Source organism: Liolophura sinensis, chromosome 1, assembly GCF_032854445.1.
Source record: "Liolophura sinensis isolate JHLJ2023 chromosome 1, CUHK_Ljap_v2, whole genome shotgun sequence".
Taxonomy (NCBI): Eukaryota; Metazoa; Mollusca; class Polyplacophora; order Chitonida; family Chitonidae; genus Liolophura; species Liolophura sinensis.
In genome coordinates this window covers 63933826-63951104 of record NC_088295.1, presented here as the reverse complement: position 1 = coordinate 63951104, position 17279 = coordinate 63933826, and the positions used below count along the sequence as shown (strand labels likewise).

The 17279-nt window shown below is 39.0% G+C and overlaps 1 protein-coding gene across 1 annotated transcript in view; it reads right to left on the bottom strand.

Annotated features, from left to right (window-relative positions):
- Positions 1 to 4402: 4402 nt before the first annotated feature.
- Positions 4403 to 17279, bottom strand: part of LOC135481796 (dynein axonemal heavy chain 5-like) — a 50487-nt gene continuing 37610 nt past the window's right edge. The window contains exons 63-82 of the mRNA XM_064761511.1: positions 16506 to 16811; positions 15795 to 16052; positions 15165 to 15359; positions 14586 to 14741; positions 14044 to 14226; positions 13180 to 13423; positions 12592 to 12897; positions 11866 to 12005; positions 11127 to 11294; positions 10707 to 10842; positions 10276 to 10415; positions 9651 to 9815; positions 9129 to 9323; positions 8537 to 8687; positions 8063 to 8174; positions 7631 to 7787; positions 7173 to 7385; positions 6763 to 6891; positions 6379 to 6505; positions 4403 to 5697 (exon numbers count right to left, since the gene is read on the bottom strand). Coding sequence (XP_064617581.1) covers positions 5414 to 5697; positions 6379 to 6505; positions 6763 to 6891; positions 7173 to 7385; positions 7631 to 7787; positions 8063 to 8174; positions 8537 to 8687; positions 9129 to 9323; positions 9651 to 9815; positions 10276 to 10415; positions 10707 to 10842; positions 11127 to 11294; positions 11866 to 12005; positions 12592 to 12897; positions 13180 to 13423; positions 14044 to 14226; positions 14586 to 14741; positions 15165 to 15359; positions 15795 to 16052; positions 16506 to 16811 — 3765 coding nt within the window. The 3' untranslated portion in view covers positions 4403 to 5413. The remainder of the gene's footprint in view (positions 5698 to 6378; positions 6506 to 6762; positions 6892 to 7172; positions 7386 to 7630; positions 7788 to 8062; positions 8175 to 8536; positions 8688 to 9128; positions 9324 to 9650; positions 9816 to 10275; positions 10416 to 10706; positions 10843 to 11126; positions 11295 to 11865; positions 12006 to 12591; positions 12898 to 13179; positions 13424 to 14043; positions 14227 to 14585; positions 14742 to 15164; positions 15360 to 15794; positions 16053 to 16505; positions 16812 to 17279) is intronic.

The following is a 17279-nucleotide window of genomic DNA, read 5'->3' as shown; positions in this document are numbered from 1 at the left end:
TAAGGATTGTGATTTCCTGAAGTCAAGTGAAAGCTACAACATGTATATTTTGTTAAACATGATAAATTCTACTGAATGTTAGATTAAATGTACTGTGGTATATTTTTGTTGCCTATTGTTGTAAAGAGTTTTTGAATAATTTACTGTTATTACTGTTTGGGAGTGTGATGTGTACTGTGCCTATTGCACTACAACTATATGTACATGTTCTACAATTATTATACATCATCTAGGTGTACTTAAGAGTTGTACTACAGCTATACGTACTGTGACTGTTGTATTTGAGCCACATGTGCTATGACTAGTGTGCTACAGCCACATGTACTATGGCTTTTGTACTCGAGCCACATGTACTATGACTGTTGTACTACACCACATATACTATGACTATTGTACTACAGCCACATGAAGTAGGACTAGAGCCACATGTGCTATGACTATTGTGCTACAGCCACATGTACTATGACTGTTGTACTACAGCCACATGAAGTAGGACTACAGCCACATGTGCTATGACTATTGTGCTACAGCCACATGTACTATGACTATTGTACTTCAGCCACATGTACTATGACTGTTGTACTTCAGCAACATATACTATGACTATTGTGCTACAGCTACATGTAGTACGACTATTGTACTAGAGCCACATGTACTATGACTATTGTACTACAGCCACATGTACTATGACTGTTGTACTAGAGCCACATATACTATGACTGTTGTACTACAGCCACATGAAGTAGGACTACAGCCACATGTGCTATGACTATTGTACTACAGCCACATGTACTGTGACTATTGTACTTCAGCCACATGTACTATGACTGTTGTACTTCAGCAACATATACTATGACTATTGTGCTACAGCTACATGTAGTACAACTATTGTACTAGAGCCACATGTACTATGACTATTGTACTACAGCCACATGTACTATGACTGTTGTACTAGAGCCACATATACTATGACTGTTGTACTACAGCCACATGAAGTAGGACTACAGCCACATGTGCTATGACTGTTGTACTACAGCCACATGTACTATGACTGTTGTACTACAGCCACATGAAGTAGGACTACAGCCACATGTGCTATGACTATTGTGCTACAGCCACATGTACTATGACTATTGTACTTCAGCCACATGTACCATGACTACTGTGCTTCAGCAACATATACTATGACTATTGTGCTACAGCTACATGTAGTGCGACTATTGTACTAGAGCCACATGTACTATGACTATTGTACTACAGCCACATGTACTATGACTATTGTACGACAGCCACGTGTAGTATGACTGTTGTACAACACTCCATATACTATGACTATTGTACTACAGCTACATGTACTATGACTTGTACTACAGCTATGCGTACTATGACTGTTGTATTTGAGTCACGTGCAATGACTATCGTGCTACAGCCACATGTACTGTGACTGTTGTACTCGAGCCACATGTGCTATGGCTGTTGTACTACAGCCACATGTACTATGGCTGTTGTACTACAGCTATACGTACTATGACTATTGTACTACAGCTACATGTACTATGACTGTTGTACTACAGCTACTCCAACTATGACTGTTGTACTACAGCCGCATGTAGTATGACTATTGAACTACAGCTACTTGTACTATGACTGTTGTGCTACAGCTACATATACTTTGACTATTGTGATACAGCTACATGTACTATATGGCTATTGTTTGAGAGCCACATGTGCTATGACTATTGTGCTACAGCTATAGCTACATTGTACATGTGCTATGACGATTGTACTTGAGCCACATGTCCTGTGACTATTGTACTACAGCAACATGTAGTATGAGTATTGTGCTACAGCTACTCCTACTATGACTGTTGTACTACAGCTGCATGTAGTATGACTATTGTAGTACAGCTACATATACTTTGACTATTGTGATACAGCTACATGTACTATATGGCTATTGTTTGGGAGCCACATGTGCTATGACTATTGTACTACAGCTACATTGTACGTGTGCTATGACGATTGTACTTGAGCCACGTCCCGTGACTGTTGTACTACAGCAACATGAGTATGACTATTGTACTACAGCCACATGTAGTGTGACTTTCGTGCTACAGCTACATGTATTGTGGTCGGTTTCACATTATTGTCTGTGTCAGGATGGTCCAACAGGAAGTTAAGTTTAACTTTAGTAGGCCTGGCTAATGGTGAATTAGCCAGTTATGACGAGCCAATAATCTGAGATCAGTAATGACTTTGATTAGCATTAATTGGGAACTGTAATACCAGTAAAAATGTTGTGCTTTCAAACATATTTTGTCTCTAAGGTATAGAGTGTGAACAGTTTATGATGAAAACATCACTCTGTTATTCTTTGTGGGATTACGAAGTTGAAGATGATTACATCAATTGTATTTTCAAAACATATTTTTGTAAAGTTCGAGTAAAAGCTCCGGTACATTGAATACCAGTATCAAATATATTATCTGAGTTTTACAGTATGCTTAGGAACTTGATCCAAAAGCACAACTCATGCTTATTACAAGTGTAACTTCCATCGTGTCGGGAGGTGACTGCAGTATTAATGTTGACATTTCATGTGCCACATATGCCTTAATTCACATCACATGCTTTGAACTCAAGGGGGAAATTCAAAGAGCAGGTGTGGAAACGGGCTGTATAGGAAAAATGATATTTCTTTGTTTTAAATACTGAATGTCCAAAGGGCATGGTGTTCTGTTAAGAGGTTGAACAGGGTTTCGTGTTCGACAATCCGCATTTAAAACCTGTTTGGTTCAATACATGGACACGGAAGTTCCAAAATGCACGGAGAATATTTTGGGAATTTGGCTTCATTTGAGATCAATGATAATATGTGTCCTTGGCATGATTTCAGTTAGAATTTTGGAATTTAATTTGTCTACAGCAACTAGAACATGATTTCTGCTTGCGTACCATTAGCAAAAATAGGCATGCTCTAAAAACTGAAGTCCATGTATGGTGGGCAGGAATGCATGTGTGCTATTGACTTTGTTAACTAAGGCAGCGAGTACACTGCTCCTTAATGTTCATATCGCACATTTTCTAATCTGCTTTAATAGAGTGTAACTACAATAAGTGTAGTGTGCATTCCCAAACAGGGCCTAATGTGGTTACGAGTTTAGTGCTTGCCCCCAAAAGGCTAATAATCTCTGGCTATCTGTGAGCTGTCGTGTGTAAAGGCTTGTTTAGTTTGTTTTCCCAGACTATCCCACCTTGTTTGTTATGAACTGTTACCATGTGTTGTTACTGTGCTTAATCATGCCATTAAACTTTAATTAAACCGATAATATGAGATCCGATAATATGAGATCATTCAAGAATATACAGTGATAATCAGAATCTAATAAAAGAACTTGCCTAGTAGAAATGAATACATACATGTACACACGCACAAATACTGATTGATATATTGTGCTTTCCCCATTGCAGTGTGTCAGTGATTGCCAATAAATTTTGTGCTGTAGGCTACAAGTTGTGGACAGTGCTTTTATACGTATTTGACATGCGTTTTGTGATCAAAATGAAATAATTCATACTGACAACTGAAAACACCCAAAGGGTGGTCGAGTAAGTGTACTTGTACGCTACTGAATACTTCACATTCTACATCAGTTCAAGTGCCCCAGCTGGTTCATTCCGCTAATGTGCTGTTATAGCCATAGCATATCAGCTGCTGACAAACAATTTATTTAATATATTCAATTGGAGTTTAATGCCATTCTCAAGAATTTCATTTATACAATGGTGGCCAGTTTCTAATGGGAAATGGAAACAGGAGTGCTTGTGGTAAACCACCAACCTTTGGCAATGTATTGATGAACTTTTCCAAGTATGACATACATCATATGGATGGAAGGAAGGTGCTCTGCTAACTTCATGTAAGTCTACATGAGAGAGCACCGCCAACCATTTATTCACATTTTTGAACGCTGTTTTTATTTCACTTTTATGGTGGTTGACGGACGGATTTATGATGGAGCAAACTTGGTTGAGGAAGAGGGAACAGCCAGATGTCAGATGAATTGGAGTCTGGGTCAAGGTCAGATAGGTTATGACAAGTGATGCTTTAGCCTTATTAGACTAATGAACCCAAGATATAGTGTAAAGACATTTCTAATCTTTTGGTTCAGCACACCCGTTACAGCTTCACAGAAGTGAGCAGTTTGGATATGACTGTGATGACCTCGGAAAATTTTGCCTGTGAAATTTTTCACCATTCTTGTGTGAAGTTTTCTGGCTGCTAATCTGGCCTAAAGCAAGGCCCTGAAAGATGATGCAGGCGGGGGCATCTTGAATGAATGAACGATTATGGGTGAATGCCGAATCAGCAATATACCAGCCATATCGTGGAGAAGTGGCATCAAATGGCCTCAAATTCACGCCTTACTGTCTGTTAAAATCAACCAAAATGGGCACAAACTTTAGATTTCTAAATATTCACAATGAGGTAAGTCTTTGTATATATGATATGATATTTTTTATTGCCAATTGCACAAAGCTTGAGCACAACAAAACTGTTAGTTTTCAAGCAGGTATATGTGATACAAAATAGTATTGTCACTTCAACACTGTACACCGGGTACATGTAAGTTTTATATAACACCTACTTCAATGATAAGGGAAAACAATAAACAAAGAGGAAATAAAAAAAATTCTATAAAGCATTTGTAACATATGTATGAAAAATTATTTTAATCATATTGTTGATACTTTCGTGTGTGTGTGTATATATTTATGAATAGGTTGCTATATACACTGTATACAAAATACATATAAACGGCATGTGTAATGCACCATAAATACTGTGGTATCAAAATCAAACAGGATGAAGTATATTATACAGTAAATTACATGTAAATCAACCCAACTTATCACAGATCAATATGCACTTTAATGTGTAGCCATATAAATATTTCTCTGATTCAAAAACTATAACAATCTTTTATCTTGAAATCACAACACTGGACGGATACAAACTCAGACAGACAATCTGATTATGTACGAATATATGTAAAAAAATTTCTGACTATAACCACATCAAATGTTTTCATAATCTCATACCAAAGTTTTCCACGTCGCAGATTTTCACACTGTTTTATAATTCAATTTCAAATTTTAACACTTTTTATATGCGATAATACTGTACGAAATAATTATGCATAAATATGCAGACTTCAAGTAAAACGGAATACAGAAATTCTGAAGCACAAGCACTGTATTCCACAAACGACCATTATTCTTGATATCGATGATAAGTTATAACATTCTTCCACTGCAGACAACATGGCTCAGCGTAAAACAAGTCAACATTTTTGCCAGCCTATTTGCTATGAATACGACAAGAGAGCTGGTGTAGCATTCAGGTGTCTGTTTACTTCGTGTCACAAAGAAGAGCCACGCCCCTCAGGATCCAGTGATCTGGGTTTTTGTTGGTCTTCAGCAGCAGTGGGAAGATGTACGTCAGGTCCGTACGTCTTGGTTTCTTGTACACAGGGCACTCGTAATAGTTGGCTGTCTTAGGCTGCTCCGTGTTGATTGCAAAGATGTGCACGACTGGTATGTTTGTGTAGAGGACCTTGGGTGAGGGTTCAATCAGCCGACAGTTTCTCCTGTCCCAGCCAGCCCCATCCAGGTACAGGCCGTACACATATACACCTGTGAGGGAGATAGGATAGGTGAAGTGTTAGATATGCGGGCGAATGATAGACGCTTTGTGTAATATGTTAGAGGTGGAAGAAGTGATCTCCAAATGATTGACAGTTTGTGTAATATGTATGCTTTAGCGGTGAAAGTAGTTATCTCTAAAGATGACAGACAGTTTGTATATGTATGTTTTAGCGGTGGAAGAAGTGATCTCTAAAGATGACAGACAGTTTGTATAATATGTATGATTTAGCAATGGAAGAAGTGATCTCTAAAGATGACAGACGGTTCGTATAATATGCATGATTTAGCAATGGAAGAAGTGATCTCCAATGAACCTGATGCAAGATCAGCTATATGTAAATAAGAGCTGTTAAGCAATTATTCCCACTCAGACCCTAAGGACAAAAAAACCAAAACCTTCTGTGCCGGAAAAAATTGAAAGACAAGCCTTTTAAGCTACTTGTATTTTAAATTTTCTTTGTTTTAAAGCAAATATCCACAGTACTTCTAAAATTTTACAGTGAGGAATGTGGTAAAAATGTCTAAATACAGTAATCTTATTTTACCTTCCATCTCAGTTTATCTAGTTCTTATAAGAAATTCACAAACTGGCAAAGACTGAGCTGCATGGCTCAGAGCTAAGGTGATGATTGTGTGGGACAGATACTGAGGGAGAAATGTTATACATACCCTCTCCAGGAGGTGTGTTCACATCTTCCTTCATCATCCTAGTCACCTCATTCATGAGTACTACTGTGTCCAGAGCCCAACCTTTGTGGTTCCTGGTGATCTCCTGTCTCATGGCAGTCAGGAAACCCTGGGTGAACAACAACACAAGCTTCTTATACATCACCTTCAAATGTACTGCAACTAATACCAACGATAAAATGAAGAAAAACTTGTGATAATACTCGCCTATCATAAATACTATTCCAACTGGTAAGGATGAAATACATTTAATTTGTGTGCGCTTAGTGCAAGCCCACTATTTCTCTCAAGCCAATGGTTAAGCTTTAAAAGTTATGATCAGTTATGAAACCATTTTAGTTGTTGCCTGCATGCATGGTTTCCTACCTGAGGGTTGAAGAATCCGGTCATCCAGAAGGTGGTGGGTCTACCTTCAAACACCCAGGCGTAAAACTGGGTGTTACGCTCCAGCAGGTCTGTGAACCAGAAGCCCAGGGTGGCAGATTCCCAGGAAACCTGTGGGCAGAGTTACAGCTTCAAGGTCAAACACAGCTAATGAGTTATAGTTAAGAAAATCAAATTTTACTTATTAAAGTTGCTAGTGCACTGTACTTTAACATAAGAGTAACTCCTTTTTGACCAACTGAGGTCTTTGGTTTAACAAATTATTTCACTGGATTTTTTTTTACGTGATTTCCAACACTCATAGAAAACACCTACACATATATTTAGGTATTACGTGCCGGAGTCTGTAGCAGATTCCCATGACAGCAAAGCCACCTTGACTTAACACTCACCTTTTTCCACAGAGTGGGTACTCGGGCGTCAAACATGTTATCCAGTGCATCACGGAGGTTCTCACTCATGATGATTGTACCATCGATAGCCAGTTTGAGGTCAGTCAGAGTAGTGCGCACAGCCGTGAGGACTTTCTGCATACGGTCGATCTCTTGTTTCAGGAAAATGTTCAGAGGGGCAAGGTGACCCATCTTCCTCAGGCGTTCTTTCACCTGCGAATTAAAGTCATGTCAGAATTATAAATTACATAACAAAGTTGCAAATGTGCATGTTTTGCTGCTTACATTTTAATAAGTCATTCCTGCTCGATATTTAAATTTAACATAAATTATAATATTTCCATTACACCAGATTTTGGTATGAATGACAAGTTCTCTACAGAATTTCTACAAGATAAGCTACTAAATGAGCCTTCTTCACATAACTTTTAGAGCAGAAGCTTGTCCACATTACTCACCTCATGGGGTACATAGTCATCAGGAAGTTTATCTAACATGTCATCAGCCAGTTTGTAGACCACACTTTCCCTGGTCTCTCCTGATCCTCCGGCAGTGTCTTTAGGCTGGATGCTCACAATGGTTTGTAACATACCGTTAGCGGTGTTTGTCTGGTAGCTGGAAGAAGAAGCAGGTGTCATAAGGGTTAATAAGATCAACTAATAGTGTCAAAGCATAGGCCTGGCTTGGGTGATCTAACTTGCTTATGATATCCTCAGAAACCTTAACTTCACCAGAAAGATGAATTTTCTTGAACGTAGCAGGTAACCACCAAAAATAATTCTTCAAGTAACATCTGCAAAAATCCATCCTCCTTCATATTAAAATACAAGTCACTGTTCACTAACCATTTCTCGACTAAAGTGAACACAATGGTATTTGGTCAAACTCACGTGATGTCAGCATTAGGGTGGAGACCGAAGCATTCTGGGGAATCCACCAATGGGAGGGTGTCAATGTAATCTCTATACTCAACCACAGTCTTACATTTGGGGATCTTGTAGCCTGTTTGAACAATCAATAACAGTTTTAAGTTTTACACTTCAGAAAATTTTCAGCAGTTTCAATATAAACATGTACAAAATACGGATATAAAGAATGAAAACATAAGGCACAAGTACAGAACACCTGCATATCTAATTTTGGTTGATGATACAAGACAACTTCATCAGGATTTGTACAGATCTACTACTACATCTGTCTTTTGTTTCATTCTAAGGTAGCTTTAACTCAAATTTTATATGATCCTTCAGATTAACAATTGTTTAAGAACTGTATGAAAACACCTTGACTATTAAGGTCTAAAATAAACTTGAGCAGAAGCTCATTAGCATGTAAATCACACTGAGCACAGCAGAGACACTAACCTGTGTAGAACTGGAAGCTCTCCTGGAACATCTGCTCACTAAACCAGACCTTAGAGTAAGTGTTGAGGAGTCGTTTGTCATAGTCATCTGTGACACGACCTCCATACTGTACTTCACCAATCATGTACCTCACCGTCGTCCAGGACACGCCCTAAGGAACAGAGGGAGAACGTAACATGAAGCTGGCAGTCCTTTTTGCAAAGATGTAAAACAAGACTTGCACTGCAACTATTTGGTATGTCAGTTTTCCATTTCAATTTCTTCCAGGAGCAATTTCACACATGGCATGTAATGTATATTTCGGATTAAAATCCAATGATTTAAGGCTATATTCTTGTTGTCGTAAAACTTTCCTGTGTCTCACAATTTTTTTTTCCACAGTATTCACATACCAAGTCTGACTTACAATTTGGCCAAGCTAACAGTAAAGGTGTATACCAGCTGTTATGACAATTTAGGTCCAAACTCACAAAAAGCAGCCGTTTCATTACAGTTACAAACTCCCACCCTTAATTGACATTAAGACAGACTGGTGATTGTCCACAACTCGAACACAACCAACACCTGAAATATGTCCACCACAGTAACTCACCTTCTTGGGGTCTAGGTCATCCAGGTGATTCTGTATGAACTGTACTGTGGACGTCAGATCAGACTGGTTGAACTCATACGGGATGTTCCAGCCAATGGGCCCAAACTTCCTCCTTTCTTGTACTGTGGTGTGAAGGAAGGCCACGGCATACAGCATAGGTTTCCACATCATCAGGTTACTGATGTCCAGTTGGTCCTGAAAACAAACAAACAGTTTATCTTAAACTCTCCTTTCAACAATGCAAGGTTCCTCTTATGCAAATGGAGGTCTGATTTTTTAAGATTGCTGGGGTGAACAACTGATTGCTTGTGACTGTTGAGGGTTTAAGAAGAAAAAAACAACGTGCAAAAATTCTGCTTGTAAAGCTGCTGCTAAATGTATGTGCCGTTCATAAATTCACAGCTTACTAAATTACTGACTATGTAAGTAATATAATAACATAAAAAATATAAATGGAACTTTACTATGTGGCACCAGGTCAACAACTTATTAACATGGATAGTTACATGTACCAGAACTAACCTGTGATATTCCAGCATAGGTTCTTCGCAGACCTGCCTTCACTCCCTGTGGAGGTTCATTGGTGAACTTGATGGCAGACTGCAGCAGGTTGATGGGGAACTTAGGGTGGGGCTCAGTAGTCAGCCAGCAGCGGAAGTTGTCATGGACATTCTCAGCTGTGGTTACCTGTGGCCATGAAGGAATGCAGGAATGAATCATTGAGATTTAACCTCCACATTGACAACCTTTGGCCTGGATGATGTGTTTGTATGTATCAAACATGCATGGAAATACTAGACACTAAATGTTCATGAATTCAAACCCAGTTTTCAACTGGGCAGATGAAGACACACTGGAAAGTCCTGTTACCTGTATTTTAACTTAAATTTTGCCAATGACTCTTTTTTTTGTTTTTTTTTTTTTGGCCTTATTCTGAGTGTTCTACCCAGAAAATGTTGATCTCCAAAAAGCACCCCATGGATTATTTTCTGACCTTTAATTGCCTCTAAAAATGCCCCTTTGGCCTGAATATTTACAGCAGAAATTGTTATTATTATTTGGATTTCAGAGCATTGTTTACTTTACTGACCCAATTTTTGCATGACACTGGAAAAATAATTTATAAATCCTTTTATTCAGTACATACCGATTCCAAGAGTTCATCCATGAAGTCCAGACCCAAGTGACAATTCTGCAGCAGGATCCAGCGCCCCTCAGCCTGGGACACCTGGAGGAGACGTCGAGCGTGCACTTCCTGTCCCTGACCCATAGAGATTGCTCCACACTCTGCACAACACAAGCGGACGTGGTTAAACACGTGAAAGTTGTAATACTCTATTCATATGTTTCTTTTACCTGACAGCCACTTATATGTAAATACCCTGCTGTGGTTACTTCTTGACATTCACAGATGAACCAAACAAGCAAACTTATTCATGTCAAGTTACCAAGCTAATTATTAGCTTTATAAAGATGAAGATGTCTAAGATCAACGACCAAGCTCTTTCTCCTTCACAATATCCTTATTTTTTGTGACATGCTCACAAAAAAACACAGAAACATGCTCAGGACACTCACTTGTGTTTAACTTTTTGGCAAGTCGTTCAATGTTGTCAGTGGGATCAGACCCCATGGATAAGAAACAGATGTTGGGAGTTCGGCTGTTACTCTCTTCTGCCATGGCTTCCAAGTCAAGGATCACAGCCTCAGCAAACTGAACAACAACATGATATATTTAGTGAGAAATCAATAAATATTAAGCTTTTTTGTATATATAAAATTATAGTAACATTTTAGAAATATATCTTTTCAACATTATCCATAGTAATAAATCTGTTTTGTCAATACTGTCAATCAAAGTTGTTCAGAATCAGTTTAGTTATTGAAGCAGCACATTTATTCATGTATGTCCTTAAATTACCTGTACATCATAGAATATTGTTTGTGATCTTGTCTCTGAACTTGTGATAATTCACACTCAAATGTCTGTGTACTTACCCTAACCCCCATAGCTTCTGCCACATAGACACGGGCCATGGGAATTGTCCTGTCAGGACACCAGGACCTCAGTAGGAGCAGCTTACGGAAGGTGTCCAGTCCAGTGCTGTAACCGTCGGGGATAGGGGCATCTTCAGGGGCATCCTCGTCAAACCAGGCCTTCCACGCCTTCAATGATTAAAATGTGTAAGCGACAAAGTGTTTAATAGATCTGCATGTGTGATTGTACATAGTTTGTTCATTGGTAGGAAATGAATTCAGTTCATCTCAGCTTAAACTCCTACAACATGAAAACTGATTTTCTGGATAATTTATTCATACCAATTTCTATTCAAGGTCAACATGGATTTATAATTCACAGAACTCTAAATTCTTTTAACATTATTTATTTATTTGACTGGGGTGTCATCTTGTAGTCAAGAATATTTCACTTATATGACAGCAGCCAACATTATTAGGAATCTGGACACAGCCCGGAGGGAAACCTGTACAAATGCGCAGGCTGCTGGCAGACTGGAGAGGACCCAGCGTGAGCTGGGCTTGAACTCATATTGATTGTGTTAAGATGCTTGATCATGTTAAGATACTGAGTAAACCGAATGCAGATTTTTCTACTTACAACATTTTAAACTTGACATCTAAAATATTGTGGTGACAATCCTACACTCTGAGGATCTAAATGTACATTTGTCTCAAACAAAGACAGCCAGAATAGCACACGATTGCCTGCTGAGCTTACCTTATCGTTCCTGCTGACCTGTCCCAGGATCTGTGTGAACTGGGGCAGCTTGCTCAGCTCTACCAGGTTCAGCCAGGTCATGTCAGAGATCCACTTCTTAGGTTTGGGCTCTACAGCATTCAGGTCCAGGGCAGCTCCACCTGACACATACAAGCACATACATTACATACACACAACCACACACATTACATGTATCACTGATCTGATTTGCAATAATACTGGAGTTTCAGTCCATGATGAGTTATATTTTTAATATACAATCAGTGTTTTCATTCCGATCAAATGATACCCTATGTCTTCAACTTTTTCTCATGTTAAATCGCCAATTTAAATGAAACTTGTCTAACAAGGCTTCACACATAGCGTCATTCTTTCTGTCTAGGCAGATAAATGCCTTTAACATATGTTTAGGACAACACCAGATGAACATGCGAAAGGATGAAGAAATATGGTAAATTTCCACTGCAGCTTTTCATCGTATTCACACACATCATGTACACAGAGACCTCACATTCCATTGGCTTTCTTACCATTTCTCTTAGGTCTATGCATACTTATGTGTATGCTTATATAAGTGTAGGTGCACTTAAGCGTATGCAAACTAATGCGCATACATACTTTTTAAGTGTACACTGACTGAAAGAAAAAGGTATTTTCAAATTCCGGTGACAATATTGTAGTGATATTAATCCCATTAAACCCAATTCTCCTCTAAGTTTCACTCACCCTTGATGAAGACTTGGAACTCATCATGCCTTACTCTGCCTCCAGCGATCTCAATCTTCAGCGTCATGAGAATGGTGAAGAGGAACTTGTCATTCTCATACAGGCCTCTGGCAGTGTACCTGAACACTTCAAATGTCAGATACTCTATGATGTTGTTGATACGTTTGCCTGTGATGGGGGACTTCACAGACTTGGCCATGGACAGGTCGAAGAGCCCCAGGAACTGTTTGAGGGAGGTCTGGTACATCATATTTACCATGCTCATCTCCACGATCAAGAAATACAGGATACTGCCCCGAGATGCCACTGTAAAGGAAAAGTGTGAAGGGATTTTGATAGGACTGTGAAATGTGCTTATCTGTACTTCTACTTTGGTAGTTCCTTATTGCAAAGCTTTAGAAATCTATACAGGATTCCAAAACTGACAACTGGTAAATACTATTCCTTGAATTGACATAACATCTGACCTAGTTAACCCGTTAACTTTTAAAATGATATTAACATGATGTGATATAATTTTCCCTGTATCTAAGGAAAGCAAAGCTAGTCTCAAGACCAATTCTTCAAAATCCCCCTGTAGCAGCTAACCTGGTCGGAATTCTTCTCGTGCTGAGTTGATCTTGAGTTCTGTTTCTGCAGCGATGGCCAGTTTTTCGCTGACATCCTGCGCTGTGGACTTGGTGGTCCTCAGGACCTCTATGAGGGACTCATCCTCTACCAGGGAGCCCTCTGTACTGGTCAGCCTATACAGCAGGTTGTCCTCTAGCTCCTGCATCTTCCTCTTGTTACTGGTCACCTCCTCCATCAGGTTAACACGCTCAGCCTCTAGCTCCTACAACAACAATGGCCTAGACAGTCAGCGTTTGTGATGACGGTAAGCAGAAAGGGTTCAGAAAGCGTTCATGATGAAGGTAAGCAGAAAGGGTTCAGAAAATATTCATGATGAAGGTAAGCAGAAAGGTTTCAGAAAGTGTTCATGATGAAAGTATATTCAAAGAATTCATTAGCTGCTCATGCTAGAAGAAGCAACTGACCAAAAAACTGTTTAAAATCTATTCGGTATTAAGTTTTATCTTAAATGTTTCTGATACCTAAAAGAATTTCAGGTCCATCCTGCATATACTGTACATGGTTAAATTGTTCAGAAAATTTGTTTGCAAGTGAATTGGAAGCTTTTTAGTACAAACCAATAACAAATGATTAAACCAAGAAAAATCTACAATAGACATTTAATCCATAACCAAATTCTTTACCTTTCAAGCTGTAAATTAGTTACGTTGAACACACAGATTATTTGTTCTCTATTTATTTTCATTTCACGTACAGGATGTGTGAACTCAATTAACACTAAATTTTGGACACCAAATCCTCCTGGACATTTGGATAGACTGGATGATACAGCTTAATGGAGAATACAGAGCAGGCACACGTGCTGCAGCAGCTGACACTGACCTGTTTCTCTGTGAGGATGACCACGCCCAGCAGCTGATCCTCCAGCCCCTTCATGGTGACTGTGAAGTCAATGATTGATGTCCTGGCTGAAATCTCAGGGGTGTACGCTGGGTTACCCAGCTTTGTGGTGATGTACAGTAAAAACCCAGACATCACATCCACCTCTTTGTCTCCTACCTTCACCTGAAAACACAGCCACACAAATGCTTACTTTCAGTTTCATTTTCACAGTACAACTGCACACCTGGAAAATTGTACAGCTGTGATGAGGCATTCAAATCATGAAAACAAGTAATTAATAATATGCAGTTAAATTCAGTCCTTTAACTGTGTGTGACCATAACCACAAATTTTGTGAAATGTATGATTAACAAATATCATCTGTTACACAGTTTCTTGCATAAAAAGTAAATGGTATTCACCCTTAACAAAATTATTGGCAATCCTAAATAGAACTACATGTATTTTCACTTCAGCATTTCTGAATTACATGGTTTATTTTCTGACACTTGTTCACGTCATTCTACTAAAGCCTTTCATACCTTGAAAGTTGAGCCAGATTTGATGAAGTTTTTCTCTAGCACATTGTCCAGGGCCGGATCCAACTCCTCTCCGACATCCTCTATGAGCAGAGGACGCCCAAGGGAAAGGGCATCTTCCAGGTGCTGACGGAAGTACTTGTGGTTCAGGGAGGTCGTCTGGGAAACAAGAGACAGCATACAGCGATCACAGGGGATTTCTTTGGAGTTGTCCAAAGAAAGGTAACAAGTTTATGAAAAAGACTATTCACCGAGAAAGATTAAACAGTTCATCTGAATCTTTTCAAACTGAAATGAATTCTCATTTCATCATTAATCTTTGATGTTTATGTTGAGAATTGAAAGGAAATACAATCTTTCCAGTCATTAAGCACTGAACGGAAATACAATCTTTCCAGATGCAATTACGGCTGATTAAATTTATTTACGTCACTGATATTTAACATCGCAATCTAGAATTTTAAGATTTAAATGAGACTGCTGACTGGTGTTCAAATCATGTTTGAACTTATATATACACTAGCAGTGTTCAGCTACAATACTGTCAAATACAAGAGGAGAGTGAATCTGTGTAATGCCCACCTGTAATTCTCTATCTTTCTCCCTGTTTTTGATCCAGGCTTTACCCTGTCCCTGTGGGTCGATAAGCAGAGGGAAGCGTGCTGCCTTGTTTACAATCAAACCATTCTGAATGGACAACTCATCATTGGGCAAACCCTGTAGGTTCCATTCTCCAATCGTCGCATTGTCCACCAGCATAGCAACAATGTTTAAGTCCTGGAGGGAAAAAAAGCAAATACATATCTGAACTTCATTTTTGTTCATAAGCAATAAAAATAAGGAAGGCTGAATAAGTGAAACATCAACTTATCACTGATTTTAACATTTAAGGTTCTATTATACATACATACATCCATTATGAATGAATACATGCGCCAGAAGTTATTAAATGCTAACATTATTAATTATGAATTTGACTGTTCTAAACATGTTCAGTGCCAGTTAAAGGGAAAAAAATAACCTCATAAATAAGAGAAGTTTGAATAACCGAGAGACTGGAGTGAAATTATCTGGCAAAAGATATCAAACTCAACACGTATCATAGGGAAATGAAAACAAAACAAGGACAGGTTTGTTTAAAGCTTGACGTGTTTCCCACTGTCTGCAACCAACAGGCCATGAAATGTTTGGAAGACCCAGCTGCAGCATTACCTCACTGAATGGAATCCTCGCTATGGACATCTCCTTCTTCCAACCCTTGATCATGAGAGCACGGAACTCCTGGTTAAAGGGTCCAGCATAGGAGAGAAAGCCGGTGGCCAGCAGGACATCTCCCACCAGCTTCTGGATCTGTGCCTCAAATCCCCGGCTGGCCTCTGTCCACCTCACCTTCTCCCCTGACAGACCCTCGATCAGCGCTGTTGCGTTTGTCATCTTGCGTCTACATGCTTCTGCATCATCCAATAAAGCCTGGGCAGAGGTGCATAATTTATATTTCATAAATCCATAAGCTTTAAAATGTTCAGAAGTATGATATACATGTATGTGCTAAACATGCTACAATTGCTACTTTACACACGCTTTGTCTGTGCTCTGAAAATACAATCCATTAAGTGGACTGCTCACAAAATATTTGTACTGTTCCTTTCCTAAGCGGACTGCTCACAAAATATTTGTACTGTTCCTTTCCTAAGCAGACTGCTCACAAAATATTTGTACTGTTCATGACAGATACCTATTAAGTTTTTTTAGTGTATTATCAAGTTGGTAGTTTCACTTCATGAATAATGCAAGACAAGTGATAAGTCCAGATGACTGCAAATGCAACTTATCAAGGAACTCAAGACAAATTTGTCCATATATACAGTGTATATATATCCTGCCTCATCCTTGGACAAGTAAAAACCACAGAGTATTATGTACCTGTTTTTCAGACATTGCCGCATCATACTGGGCTTGTACCAAGTCCAACTCCTTCTGTTTGTCATCCAGCTTGGCCTGAGCATCATTGAGATCTGTCATGGCAGCATTGAGACGGGCCTCCTGGACTGCCAGGTTAGCCTTCAGAGGCAACACCTCCTTGTTGATGCCGTAAAAGAAATACATAGCAGTACTCCAGGAGCATAACCCGGCTACATCACCGCACACTTTCTTGGCCGTATCCGTGTTATAATCCTCCATATTCAAGTAAGGTTCCAGCAGCTCCACTGTCTCAGCATTGATAGTGTCCTAAATGGCGGCCACAAAATATACATTTGCAGGTAAGTCAATTCATTCATGGGTTTACAGCAAATTAATTATAAATTTATACACAGTGTTGAAACAATTTATTTCCTGAAGGCAACAAAGATGAACTTAATAAACCCACTATGGACGAGAACAAACAGTACGTGAAAACTATAGTGAAATTATCTTTCTCACAAGCCTGCAGCCAAATCTTGACATGAAAAGCGTTTATTTATAGTATTTACATAGAAACATGGGTGTAGCAGTATCAGCAGTTTTACTGCCACAATTCACTTGTTCAGCTTCCATATTAAGATAGAAAGTACTCTGCCTCTCCAAATATACACATTCATTTGATACTTTTTATAATATATAATGGTTCATGGGCTGCAGTTCCCAAAGAAAAACCATCACCACAGCTTTGCCAGCTGCATTCCATTATGCAATATCATAACGTACAGCTTTCTGGTT